The sequence below is a fragment of the Diceros bicornis genome, chromosome 39 (assembly GCF_020826845.1).
Source record: "Diceros bicornis minor isolate mBicDic1 chromosome 39, mDicBic1.mat.cur, whole genome shotgun sequence".
NCBI classification, from domain to species: domain Eukaryota; kingdom Metazoa; phylum Chordata; class Mammalia; order Perissodactyla; family Rhinocerotidae; genus Diceros; species Diceros bicornis.
In genome coordinates, this window is record NC_080778.1 from 28,127,758 (window position 1) to 28,142,135 (window position 14,378).

General features: G+C 37.5%; 1 protein-coding gene across 2 annotated transcripts in view; it reads right to left on the minus strand.

Moving 5' to 3' along the window:
* The window catches only part of LATS1 (large tumor suppressor kinase 1), a 36,327-nt gene that overhangs the window by 16,592 nt on the left and 5,357 nt on the right, over positions 1–14,378 (minus strand). The window contains exons 2-4 of one of the 2 annotated variants that reach the window (XM_058534251.1): positions 11,248–11,514; positions 8,399–8,882; positions 3,375–3,522 (exon numbers count right to left, since the gene is read on the minus strand). In XM_058534251.1, coding sequence (XP_058390234.1) covers positions 3,375–3,522; positions 8,399–8,740 — 490 coding nt within the window. In that variant the 5' untranslated portion in view covers positions 8,741–8,882; positions 11,248–11,514. The remainder of the gene's footprint in view (positions 1–3,374; positions 3,523–8,398; positions 8,883–11,247; positions 11,515–14,378) is intronic. The other variant, XM_058534250.1, reaches the window with a different exon arrangement.

Sequence of the window (14,378 nt, forward strand, 5' to 3'; positions counted from 1 at the left end):
ACCCCCATATAGACTGCTACCTCAAAGTGTTATTTGGTGGTGGTCCACAAGCTTATATTGGCCCACCATGAGATAAGTATGGAAGTTAGATGAAAATTTAGAAATATTTACAGAAATCTGACAGAGTAATTTTATGTCTGTTAAATGTAATAGTAAAATATTTGGACTTACATTTTGTATGTCATTTACATTTTTAATTTTCTAGTAATTCATTATTATTGTATTTTATAAAATTATTAATCCAGGGGCCGGCCCGGGTTCGGATCCCGGGCGTGCACCCAGGCACCACTTGTCAGGCCAAGCTATGGCGGTGGCCCATATAAAGTGGAGGAAGATAGGCACAGATGTTAGCACAGGGCCAGTCTTCCTCAGCAAAAAGAGGAGCAGTGGCATGGATGTTAGCTCAGGGCTGATCTTCCTCACACACACAAAAAAATTATTAATCCATAATGAATTAGAAATTAAAAACATAAGATCTTCACCGCAGATAAGAAGCACTACTCTTGCTAATATTCTCACTCTTACTCTCACAGAAAAAATTCTCAGAGAGTTATCTATTCTTGAGTTCTTTACCTCATATTCCTTTATTTCTCAACTCACTCCAATCTGAATTATGATCCCATGACTGAACAGAAACAAGTTACCCCATGTGTTATGGGCTGAACTGTGTCCCCCGCAAAATTCAGAAAGTCCTAACTCCCAGTACCTCAGAATGGAACTGTATTTGGAGATAGGGCCTTTAAAGCAGCAATTAAGTTTAAGTTTAAATAAGCTCATTAGAGTGGGCCCTAATCGAATATGACTGGTGTCCTTATAAGAAGACGAAATTTGGACAGAGAGAGAAACACCAGACACATGTGCATGCAGAGGCACGACCAAGTGAGGACCCAGTGAGAAGGCGGCCATCTGCAAGTCATGGAGAAAGACCTCAAGAGAAGCCAAACCTGCTGTCTCCTTGATCTGTGACTTCTAGCCTCCAGAACTGTGAGAGAATCTCTCTGTTATTTAAGCCACTCCGTCTGTGGTATTTTGTTATGGCAGCCCTAGCAAACTAATGCACCAAGTTACTAAAGCCAACAAGATATTTTCTAGATTTCACCTTGGTCAACCTCTCTCTCTTAGTACTTGGCCTTTTTGACCATTCCTTCCCCTTCTTGAAACATTTTCTTCCCTTGGGTTTCAAGACACTAGAAACCTTCTTGGCCTTTTCTTTCCTCTTTGGCTAATTCTTTTGTCTTCTTTGCAGGTTCATCCTCTCCTATCAGCAACTAAGCAATAGGCTTGGTTCTAGGCCATCTTGTCATTTTTGTCCTCATTATCTCCCTTAGGTGACCTATTTCATGTGCAGCACTGAAATGCAGATATTCAGCTCCCTACTTGACATCCTCATTTGGATAACTCAATGAGCCTAACTTAACCTTATGTCCAAAACCAGACTTATGATCGTTCTCCACCAAATCCCGTTCTCTCCTAGCATTCCCTTTCATAATGTGGGCTATCACCATCCACCTATTTTTCTATCCCAAAAGCCTAAGAGGCATTCCTCTCATTATCATCCCTTATATGTAAGCTATCGCCAAGTCCTTGTCAATTTTACTCCTCCCATCTCTCTTAATTCATTCACATTTCTCCACTGCCATCTCCCTAGTCCAAATTACCTTCATTTCCTGTGAACTACCATATCTCTTATCACGTCTATCCAGATACCCTCCCTTGTCCTCTCTAATTTGTTCTCATCCACTGCAGCCATCTTTTTGAAACACAAATCTAATTGTGTTATTACCCTGCTTGAAACATTTCCATAACTTCCTGCTGCTCTCAGGAGAAAGTCAACAGACAGTTCCACATGGTCAGACCCCATGTACTTCTCCAGCCATGTCTCATACTCTTGTTTTCAGTGCTCTAGCCCCTTTCATTTCTTCGAATGTGGCATCAAAACCTGCCAAACAGGCCATCCATATGGACACTCTTCCTCACTAAACCCATCCCCATTAACCCTTGTCTTACTTCAGATATCAGGTCTATTATCAGTTTCACAGGAAGGTTTTCTCTGATCTCCTGATCAGGTCAAAAATCCCTCTATTATATGAGCCCCTAGTACCATATGACTCTCCCCTCTTCGTTCACACTTACATAGGTGTAATTCTACACGTATCTGTGTGAATATTTGATCTCCCTTACTAGAATGTCACCTCCACAGAAGGGCAGGAACTTTACACCCAATGCAGAGCAAAGGGCCTGAAACTGGTTGATCAATAAAAATTTGCTGAATGAAAGGAAGAATAAATAAATAAGACCTCTTATAAATCAATAAAAAAAAGACAAATACAAGATTAACAAAGAATTAAAATACCAATTTAAAAATAACCAATAAATAAATGTTTAACTCACCAGTGATCAAAGAAATGTGAATGTAAAATGAGATAGTATTTCCATAGCCATTAAATCTACAAAAATGATAATATCTAGGATTTACTAATATAGGCATTGTCATATTAAACTGATAGGGAGAATATAAGTTGGTAACACCTTTCCGGACAGAAATATCTAAGAAAAACCTTAAATTTTTGCAAGTCTTTGAAAATTTACTTTTAGGAATCATATGATTCCATTTTAGGTATATGAAGTGAATAAAGTCAGTTTTAGTATGACCCCATTGTTTGCTTAAACAGCAAGAATCAAAACACACATATAAACCCACTCAGGTTTTCCACAGGAAAAAAGACTGAGAAATAAAACACACCAAGATCTTAACGGGTATTAACAGTGGTGTTTCCTTTTTGCTTTATTTACTTTCAAAATATCCTATGATGAGCATGTTTTACTCTTACAATAAGAAAAAATTATAAAAAGAAAAAAGAATAGTTTGAAAGATGATATTTGTGGTTAAAAAGAAATATTTCAGGGCCGGCCCCGTGGCTTAGCAGTTAAGTACACACACTCTGCTGCTGGCGGCCCAGGTGCGGATCCCGGGCGTGCACTGATGCACCGCTTCTCTGGCCATGCTGAGGCCGTGTCCCACATACAGCAACTAGAAGGATGTGCAGCTATGACATACAACTATGTACTGGGGCTTTGGGGGAAAAAAAATAAAATAAAATTAAAAAAAAAAAAAAAGAAATATTTCAGTTGCAGTATAACCAATCAAGTAGTTTTCAACCTAGACTGCTGCTTATCAGAATTACCTATGGAACTTTAAGACCTCATCCTCCAATTCTTTTTGGTACAACACTATAATGTTATCATCCTAATTTGAGACTTTCACTTACTATGAGGCTTTTAACAATTTCTAAGACGAAAGATTTGATATACTTAAATATTTTAAAACAACACTATAAAATATGAAACTAGAAAAAAATGCTTTGATTAATCACCTGGTTTCAAGCTGGCATTAATAGGTCTGGTGACTGCTACTGCCATCTGTTCCCGTCGAGGATCTTGGTAACTCATTTTACTAATGAATTCAATTGCGGCTTCTATACTCCTGTTATTAGTTTTCTGAAGAGCTTGTATAACCATATCCTGATATGAAGTTTAAAAAAACAAGAAACACAATTTAAATCTTACAATTTAAAAATAGTAAGAGGGAACAAGCACTATAAGTTTCACTAGAGAAATTCACAATTATGAAGAACAAGGCCTCAAACCATAATATTAATGTCCTGTTTGTAAAACTACTACAAAAATTCATACAAACCCAAATTACGAAAGAAAACACAACAAATCCTCAAATACTTCAAATGTTTCTTTAATTTTTTTTTTTTTGTGAGGAAGACCAGCCCTGAGCTAACATCCAATGCCAATCCTCCTCTTCTTTTTTTTTTTTCCTGAGGACGACTGGCCCTGGGCTAACATCCGTGCCCATCTTCCTTTACTTTATATGGGACGCCGCCACAGCATGGCTTAACAAGCAGTGTGTCGGTGTGCGCCTGGGATCTGAACCGGCGAACCCCAAGCCGCCGCAGCGGAGCGCGTGCACTTAACCACTTGTGCCACCGGGCTGGCCCTCTTTAATATTTTTACCTTCATATAACATATTACTTTTTTCTTCTAGGATTAACTTCTTCTGGGCACAATCTAGCAACATAATTCTGATTATTTCTCATTCTTAATTTCATTCTTATCGAACAGAGACTATCGGATTGTTAAAAAAGTATCAATCAAAATACTGGAACTACTCTTGGAAACTACTCTCGTATCGTTAAAGATTTTACTAAGCACCTTTGCCACTGTGTTGAGTTATGCAGCTCTGGTTCCTATCCTCTTAGAGCTTACATTTTTAGAGAACTTTCTTTATAAGGGCACAAATATAGGACAAATGGGAGAAGAAAAACACTTAGACTATATATGATTGTGATGAAGACTTTAGGAGGCTAGATGGTATGATGGAAAAAGCAGAAAGTTTGGAATCAAACAGAACTGAGTCTGAGTTCCAAGAGCCCCACATTAATGTGCTTCTGTTTTTCATGCTTAGAAGCAAAAATATACTCCAGTGATTACAGCTTTATGTGCCCCACTTTAGACCTGTGTGAACTTTAGCAAGTTATTTAACATTGTAGAGCTCAACTTTTTCATGTGTTGTACACTCACAGAGTCAATGCAGGGTTACATAAGAAAACACGTAAAAGCATATAAGCACAGTGCCTGGAGCTCAGATGTGGGCTGTCCTCCCGCTCTGCTCCTTGTCCTTTACACATAAACATAAATTATACACTAACATGCAGAACGCACCCTGACATGTATTTTTCAAGAGGGAGGCAGGTACTTACCTGTCCTAGAGGATTTAGTATTTCCAATAATATTACTAAATGAGAAATGGCTTAGAAAGACTAACGGGTGAACCAGCTACTGATATCCGATCCTCCTACGTGAAATGGTTGGAGTTGAGTGTGAGACCAACCAAAAAAGTGTTGTGGCAGAGACTTGTCTACTTAAGATCCATTCTGCTTTCTTGGAAAAAGTTACTGACTTTCCTGGAAGAAGTTTTCCTTATAGCTACAGTGGCCACATGACGATTCTGACCAATGAGACAAAAGCGAGGATTTCTGGAAGAATACTGTCACCCCGATTTAGGTGCTGGTCCTTCCTGTGTCCTGTTTCCTAGACAACAGATATAACACTTGTGCTAGAGCATGTTGCCACCGAGAAGGAGAATTCAAGAGACTCACACGAGTCCTAGGTTCTGACGTCTTCAAGAGACTGAGTCACTATTTTGTTTAAAGAATTATTATTTGGATTTTTGTTAAAAGCAACCAAACTCAATCCTTAACTGATACAAAGGTCCAGTGCAGTCACATGTTATGTCAACCGGACTATGCAAATTTGTAGTGAGATACAAAGGAATTAGTAAGTTTCACTTTATGTGCAAATTTAAAATAATACAAATCATCCCAAATTAAAATTCACCAGGGAGTGCTTTATTTTAAAAGTGGGCTTAAACCAAGTGAACTGTAACTGTATTTATGCTATTATCACATGGCAGTACCATCTCAGCTGGTAAGAAAACTGGCACCCACCATCCTTTTTCAATACTGTGAGAACCATATTCTTGTTAAATGTGCTAGAATTTCAGCCTGTGATTTTGGTGACTAGTATGCTGGCTTTTATTTTTGAATATTTATTGCTATATGTTAAAATATTTTTTACATCTGTAACAATATCAACCGAGTGTTCCTTAAGTGGGGGTGTTAGTAGTGCCAGTGTGAAAAACAGCACTCTCAAGTCAGTAACTTTAGAAGTTTTATGTGATAAGACATCATCATGTCCACATTACTATGCTTTTGTTTTTCATGCTTACAAGCAAAAATACACTCCAATGATTGTAGATTTATGTGCCCCAAGAATGCATAATCCTATTTAATATTTATTCCTATGAAGGAATTAATCTTGAAATATTTGAGGTTTTAATTTTACAGAGCACCAGAAACATATTCTCAAAAGCTGCAATTGCCTTGAACTTGGCGTAGCTAAAGGAATAGATTAGGGCTTATGAAATGATAAAAATAATGAAGTGAAAACTGGATAAGAATTTTGAAGTACCAGGTTAGGATCTTGAACAAATTCTGCAATATAATGGGAAGCCATCAAAATGAGTGACTCAAGGAGGTAGCACAAGTAAACTGCCATATTCTTTGTATCACCATGGGTATAAATAACATGATACCTTCATTATTTGGAAAAATGAGGATTGGTAAATGTCTAAATGCTTTTAGTAAGGCAATCTTGCTTAATGGGTTATTAATGTCATAAGGTGACAATTTTGAAATGTGTGACTGTAATAAAGCTAACATATCTTTGTAATGCAAAGCAATTACCGTTATTATTGCCAACAGAATAGCGCTTTGACAATGCCTTAGATTTCTTAAAACTGCCTACATGAGAAAGAATTTTTAAGCTCCTAAAATGTATGGACCCTGTCTGGTATGCCTCACTATCCTGATTTATGGGTTCCCACATAGTAAGAGCTCCATAAATACATATCTACTGAGGTGACTTATCTGAGTTATCACATTACCACTTAAGGGCCTTTATAGCTATGTGATTTTCTAAACCCTCTTTCTCTAGCAATATATAAAAGCAAAGAATAAGATCAATGATTCAGCCGTCTCTTTATTCTTTGCCTTTTGGCTAATGGATCAGGAACAAAGTACTCTGGAGAATCTCCAATCAAGCTATTTCCTTAATCTTCCAACTACTAACCAGGAAAACATCCCAGGTCCTCTCTCCTCTCTCTGTCTCTATTTTCTGGTGCAAATCCAATATTTTTAGAATACAAGTATAAAAATGATAGGAAATAATATTAATCAAATGGATGAATAGACTGGGCCAGAAAAAATAATTTTTCTTCCTAGTTTAGTTGTAAATCTCCCTTTTCAAATCCTTTACTATAATGCATACTTAGGTTCTCATTTTTAAAATTAAATACAAAGATATCTGAAAATGTGGTCACCATAATATTAACAATAGTGAAGAAATTTTAAGAGTAGCTATCTTTGTATAGTAAAACTAAAGGTAGGGCCTGGCCTGGTGGTATAGTGGTTACGTTCGCACTCTCCGCTTCAGCGGCCGGGGTTTGCAGCTTCGGATTGCGGATACAGACCTATGTACCGCTTATCAAGCCATGCTGTGGTGGCATCCCACATATAAAGTAGAAGAAGATGGGCATGGATGTTGGCCCAAGGCCAATCTTCCTCAGCAAAAAGAGGAGGACTGGCAACAGATGTTAGCTCAGGGCTAACCTTCCTCACCAAAAAAAAAAAAAAACTAAAAAAACAAAAAAAACCTAAAGATAATTTTCAGTTTCTCTTTTATACTTTTTATTTTTTAACAGAGAATAGATATTGCTTTTATAATCAGGGAAAAAGTTACTATAATTTTGAAATAAAATGTAATTAATGCTTGATTATTCACATTTATATTTTTGATGGCCAGTTTTTATCTAAAATGATTTCTGGGGCCAGCCTGGTGGCGTATCAGTTAAGTTTGCACGCTCCGCTTCAGCAGCCCAGGGTTCGAAGGTTCGGATCCCGGGTGCGGACGGACACATGGCTTGTCAAGCCATGCTGTGGAGGCATCCCATATAAAGTAGAGGAAGATAGGCATGGATGTTAGCCCAGGGCCAATCTTCCTCAGCAATAAGAGGAGGATTGGCAATGGATGTTAGCTCAGGGCTAGTCTTCCTCATACACACAAAAAATAAGAAATAAAATGATTTCTGCCACCTAAAATATTCATATAAAGTATGTTATCATGGAAAATAAATTTTATCAATAACCTAAAGAAAATATGATTAAATCTGTGTGCTATGAAAAACTTTCAAAACGAGTTCTGAAGGTAAATATGGAAGACTTGGCATAAACTAACATGAACTGAGATTTCATTAAAATAAAACTCTGAAATTGGAGTTGAAATTGAAATTGGAGACTGATCAACATGTAAATTTTTAGTTTTTGTGAATTTAAGATTTGGGCCTGAGAGTGATGTGAACGTAACTTCTTAATGAAATCCCTGCTTATACTTCTTTCCCTGTAGTAAAAACTTAAACGTCATGTCCTCAGAGCTGTCGTTTCCACCACAGCCACTTGGCTCGCAGGCCCTCCTATCACATACAGATGTCCCTACCCTGCCCTCAGCTGTGGCTTTCTTCACCTGCACTTTCACCCTGACTTCGTGACTGGACCTTCTAAATCCCAGAAACCCCAGAGAAAACTAAAGGAAGAATCATTATTTAGCTTTACCAATCAATGGAATTGTAAACAACATTCTTTGTAGAGAGAATACACAAATTTGTATACACGGTTATTCTCTCCAAGGAAACATTTAGGGAGGAGAGCACCTAAACAGTGTTATGTGGTATAAGGTAAGAAAAATCCTTTCTTTTGTCTTTAAAAGTTCTTACCTCATCAAATCCAGCAGCTTGCAAGTCTTGAAGCATTTGTGGATTAACTTCTGAAGTACTCCGACTTGTTTCATTTGCAAATGGTTGTAGAGAGTTTCGAATTTCCAGCAAGGCTTTATGATGTGTCCCAAATTTGGGAGGATTTCTGACTTGTCGAGGATCTTCAGCTGACATCTTACTCATGTTATGCTCAGCCTTAGCAGCATCAGATGGTTTGGATAAATTCCTAAGGGATTCCCGAATTTCTTGCAACATTTGCCGGCTGCTGCCAGTGTAGTTACTGGCAGGAAAGGTCTTAGGCCTCATTTGTCTATATCCTTCTGGCTTTTCACTCCTCTTCATGAAAACATCTATATATATAACCCACACAAAGGACTTCTTTAAGAGCTACTTGATGGATTCAGAGCTTTCTCTAAAACTGAAAAAGATCCTTCGCAGAAGTCCCCAGGAATGTTAAAATTCTTTGCAATCTAAATAATTAACCCTATAAAAGAAAAAATAAATATAAGCTATAAAGTGATTAACTGATACAGCAGTACGAAGTATTAGGGGGAAAAAAAACCACTGATTTAGGAGTTGGGGACCTAGGTTATAGTTCCGACTCCATTAAGGGTTACTGCATGGTCAGGACAAGTTAGTTCACCTCTCTGTGCCTGTTTTCTAATCTATAAAATTACCTCGAGTAGTGGTTATGATGATAAAAAATAATTTTAAGAGTGCTTTAGTAAGCATATGACATATATATAAATGCAAGGGGTTACTAAGTGAACAATACAATGGGCAACCTCTCATTACCAACTTCACCTAGTGGCTCCAATTGTAGATTTTACAAATTAGACTTCAAGTACAAGATTTCTTTAGAAAAAAGGGTATTGTTGCTTTAAAAAGGTTTTTAAACCACTTGTTCAGAAGATACTTTTATGCTTCAAAAACAGATGCTTGGGTTTATTTCCCAAACTGTAGAATGGGACTCCAGAGATAGTAAGCTTACTAACGATGGGATGGGGAAAGGACCTCTGAGGACAACTTGTCTTATTCCTCACTTAACACATGAATGTCTTCTACAATGCACTGGAAGAGGAAGAACTGTCATCTGAAGTCTACTTAAATGTTTCCAGTGATAGGGAAATTAGTAACTCAAGAAAGCCATCTCATTTGTAATCTGCAACATTTGTTAGAAATGTTTTTTATGTGGAGCATCACGAAATCTCAGTGCATACTGACAGCCTGTTATGGGCTGGTGCTCAACAACTGCCTACACTCTTATAACCGTCCTAACAGCACTGTGAGGTAGATTTACTATCTCTACGTTGTAGATGAGGAAACTGAGGTTCAGAGAGTGTGGGTAAAATAGTTTGTAAGTGGTACCACCGGAATGTGAAACATTGCTTATTATCATCTATTAGGGGCCTATTTCTAGTCTCATTAAATGTAATCATCACTCATGTTACCTAAAGGTGTCTATAGACAGATATAGTAGCTCCTTCTTGTCATTTAGGTCTCAGCCCTATGTTACCTCCTCACAGACCCTTTCCCTGGTCATCTAATCACCCTGCTTTATTTTCTTGATAGTACTTATCACTATCTACAATGATCTTGTTTACTTGTTAACTGTGTATCTCCCCTCACTGAAATAAAAGCTCTACCTTATTTTGTCTCATAACCACTGTCTGTCCACTGCCTATATCAGAGCCTGGCACACAGTGAGTGCTCAATAAATATACATGTTGAACAAGTGAAATAAACACGTCTCCTAAACATACCCAGTTTCTTTAACTCTTCCCTAATTCTAGTCATGCTCTTCTGGATACACTCTAGCTTGTCAAAATTTTACAGGGGCTAGAAAAGCACAGCACTTGTAATGGAGAAACAAAAAACTTATTCATGTACTTGTTCTGTTAATTACTAGAAATGTGGACTTGAGCATTTAATTCTCTCAAAAACTGTCTCCTGAGGCATAAAATGGTAGAGTAACAAGATTCACCTTATGGCTTGAACAAGGATTAAGAGCAAGAACGCAACACAACTATAGGAATATACACACAAGTGTTCAAAGATGTAGGCTGTTCCTTGCAACGCTATCTATAATGGCGAAAGATAAAATCAATCTAGATGCTCATCAGGAACTGTCCCAGTAACTCACAGTACATCTAGATAATACGTGATGAAGCAGATGTTAAAAAGAATGATGCAGTTCTATCTAAATGTAATAACATGAACACATATGCACAATGTATTCTTAAGCAAGAAAGACAAGTTTCAAAACCCTACATATAAAATAGTGATTTTGTTTTAAAATTAGATTATGGTGATGACTGTACAGCTCTGTAAACAGACTGAAAGCCACAAATGAGTAAACTTCACGGTATATCTTAGAGCTGTTAAGAATAAACCTTTTTATTTTTTAATTACACTTATGGATAGTAATGATACACACACAGATGGGAATGTTTGCAGCAGGCCTGAGACAGGATGAAGTCCTGAAGCAGACCACTAGAGGCACAGTTTCCTGATGACTTCACTTCAATAATCAGCACTTTCATGGCACAACTGCTAAACCAGTTATCAATCAATCAGATTCTACTAGACAAGCAGCCCACATTTCTCCATTTTGTAAAGACAAAAATGATGAACTTTGTCATTGTGTTGCTGAAAATAACACAAATTCTGTCTACAACATAACCCAAACTACTGATAATTACTTCATAAATGAAATTAGGACTGACACATCTTGTGCTTTTATGAAGACAGCTAGTCCTTAATGAGAAGCATTTTTTTCCCTAAGCCTTCCCAAAACATTAATTTAATAGCTTACTAATCAATCTTTCTAGGTTTAACATTTAGCTCACCAGTCTAAAATTTGCAGAATTCACCTTCTTGCCCTTTCTGCAAGTGGAGATATTTTCCATTTCCCATTCTGGAACCTATCATTTCTCCATGATCAAGGATTAACAATAGCGGTTGTGCAATTTCACATGTCAGTTCTCTCAGTATCTGGATTGCATTTCATTTATAGCATCGAGGCATTCCTTTAATATCTCTCTTATTTTGGGTTTCAACTCCAAGTTAAACCGTCATTTTATTATTATTATTTTATCATTTCCAAAGTCATTCTCCTTGATAGAGATGAAAAAAACAAAATAAGCATCGTTTTGCTTCCCTCTGTCAAGATATAGCATTTGCCCCCATGCTCCTAATACAGAACCTGGTAAACAATAGGCAGTGCAAAAATATTTGTTGAACTAATAAATGCAGGTGATTTATCCCTTCTTTTTACTCTTAAAAATTATATAATCTTGGGTTTTTTTCAATTATAAAAAGATGCACCCTTATTGAAAAATTCAAATATTATAAATTATATAAAGTAGAAGTCCCTCATAATTCACCTCCCTCAACAGAGAGAATCACTGTAGTACACTGAATAATGGCATCCTAAAAGATCTCCAATTCCTAACCCCTGAAATCTGTAAATGTTACCTTATTTGGAAAAAGGGACTTAGCAGATGTCATTAAATTAAGGATTTTGACATAGGGAGATTACCATGGATTATCCAGGGAGCAGTACATGCAATTACAAGTGTCTGTAGGAGAGGCAGAGGGAGATTTGATACCCATGGAAGAGAAGACAATGTGACCATGGAGGCAGAGACTGGAGTGGTGTCCAGAAGCCAAGGAATGCCGGCAGCCAAGAGAAGCTGAAGTGGCAAGGAAAGGCTTTTCTCCTAGAGCCTCTGGAGGGAGAGTGGCCTTGCCAACACCTTGATTTTGGGCCACTGATAACTGCTTTTGGATTTCTGGCCTCCAGAACTGTGAGAGAATAAATTTATGTTGTTTTAAGCCATCAACTTTATAGTACTTTGTTACATAAGCCACAGGAAACTACTACAATCACTATTAATACTGTATATTCTAACATATATTACTATTAATCAAAATTGGATCATAATACACAAAACATGACATCATTCTTTTACATAATCATTTGAATTTACAAGAAGAGAATGTTGTGTTTCCCAAACTTATCTGACCAAAGAACTTAATTTCCACAGAGCATTTCATGAGATTCATGTTCTATGGTATATACTTTAGAAAATGCTGGACCAGAGAGATTAATTCTAGTCCTATGTTCTATAACTCTATACTTTGATTACATAATTTTTTTCTTTTTTGGTTAGGAACATTGTCCCTGAGCTAACATCTGTGCGATCTTCCTCTATTTTGTATGTGGGATGCTGCCACAGCATGGCTTCATGAGCGGTGCATAGGTCCATGCCCGAGATCTGAACCCACGAACCCCGGCCCGCCAAAGCCGAACATGCGAACTCAACCACTACACCAACGGGCTGGACCCTGATAACATAATTTCTAACACTGCTAACATCCAAGCAAGTACACAATGGTCACAGAAATGACTGAGTTCTGGTATATGTATAATAATATGTTTTAGGGCTAAATGAGTGAAAAATTAGTTATGCTTCTCTCTCTCTCATCTATATGTTGAAATAACCATGAATAAAATATGATGTCTGGAATTTATTTCAAAATAATTTGGTTTTGTGGTGAAGTGGATGGAGACAGAGATGAGACAAAAGTAGCAATACTGGATGATTGCTGTAGCTGGGGGATGGGTACATGAGAGTTCACTGTACTATTCACATACTTTTGTGTATGCTTGAAATTTTCCAAAACAGAAAGTTAAAAAAACAAAAAAAAAAAAAAAAGAAATGACTGTAGCACTCTGGATCTTGGAATAGTTCTGCTACAAATTATTGAAATACAAAATACACTAAAAACACACAGGATTTCTTTAATGTAAAGAAACCAGTAATTCCATGGAACAATATCATTTCAACATTAGCTTTTCAGAGGAAATAAGAAAAACATTACATTTAAATGTTCATTTCAACTGTACAATGATCTGCATCTTCTGATTTCAGAAACGCCAAAATGGAGGAAATGTGACATATCTATATGCAACCTGTCACTAATATATTCACACACTCCCCTCTATTTCCCAGATTAGTTCTGGCCAAAGCCCTGTGAGCAGACATAACATGTATCAATTCTGGCTGAGGCAGTTAAAAGCCAGTGTGCTTCTGCATCTCTCTTTCCTGCTTCAATGACAATGCAGGTCACGTTCTGAGATGGTAGCTTCTCAATCTGGAGGGAATGTGGGTCCCCAAGCCACTCAATGGCTTACTAACCCCCATTGGACTTTGTGTAAGCAAGACAGGAATCTCTGTTGTGTTAAGCCATTGATATTTTGGGATTTGTTAGCACAAAACACCTAATATCATTGTGGAAATAAAGAAAGACCGCCCAAAACAAGCAGAGGCTATTTATTCAGAGCTCGCTGTAGCAAGGGAATCAGCCACCGTCACCTGAGTTTGGCAGAGACTCAAAGGTAGGCAGAGGAGAGCAAAAGTTTTATACTAAAAACAAGGGAAGACTTCAGGTATGCTCTGATTGTAGACTGCTGACACGAGGAAGCTGGAGGCCAGCTAACCAGAAGCAGGGCATCCTATGTGACTGGTTCAGGGAGTCCATTTGGCTTTCTTTGGTCGATGCTGAGCTGGAAGCCACCACTTACTGACCAAGACCTGACTGGTTGGGTCTACTGCTACTAAGGCTGTGGGTCAGAGTTCTATTTTCATATATGATCTGGCCATTGTCTATTTGTACATTTAGTTTCTCATAAGCCTAACACAGAAATTAGTACCTAGAAGTGAGGTGCTGCTGTAACAAAAACTTAATATGGTATTGGCTTAGTGGTCAGGCTTATGGCTTCAAGAAAACTGATACTGGAGGCTGGAAAAATGGAGAACCAAGTTTTACAGTGACAAAATATCTGCTAAAGCTGTTGCCTGTTATAATGTACAAGGTGACAAAGAGCCTACTCAACTTGTAGTTCTACGAAAAGAGTTTGGAAAAGAGCATCTTAGAAGTATATGTTGGCTGCTATTGGCTATTTAGCAAAGTA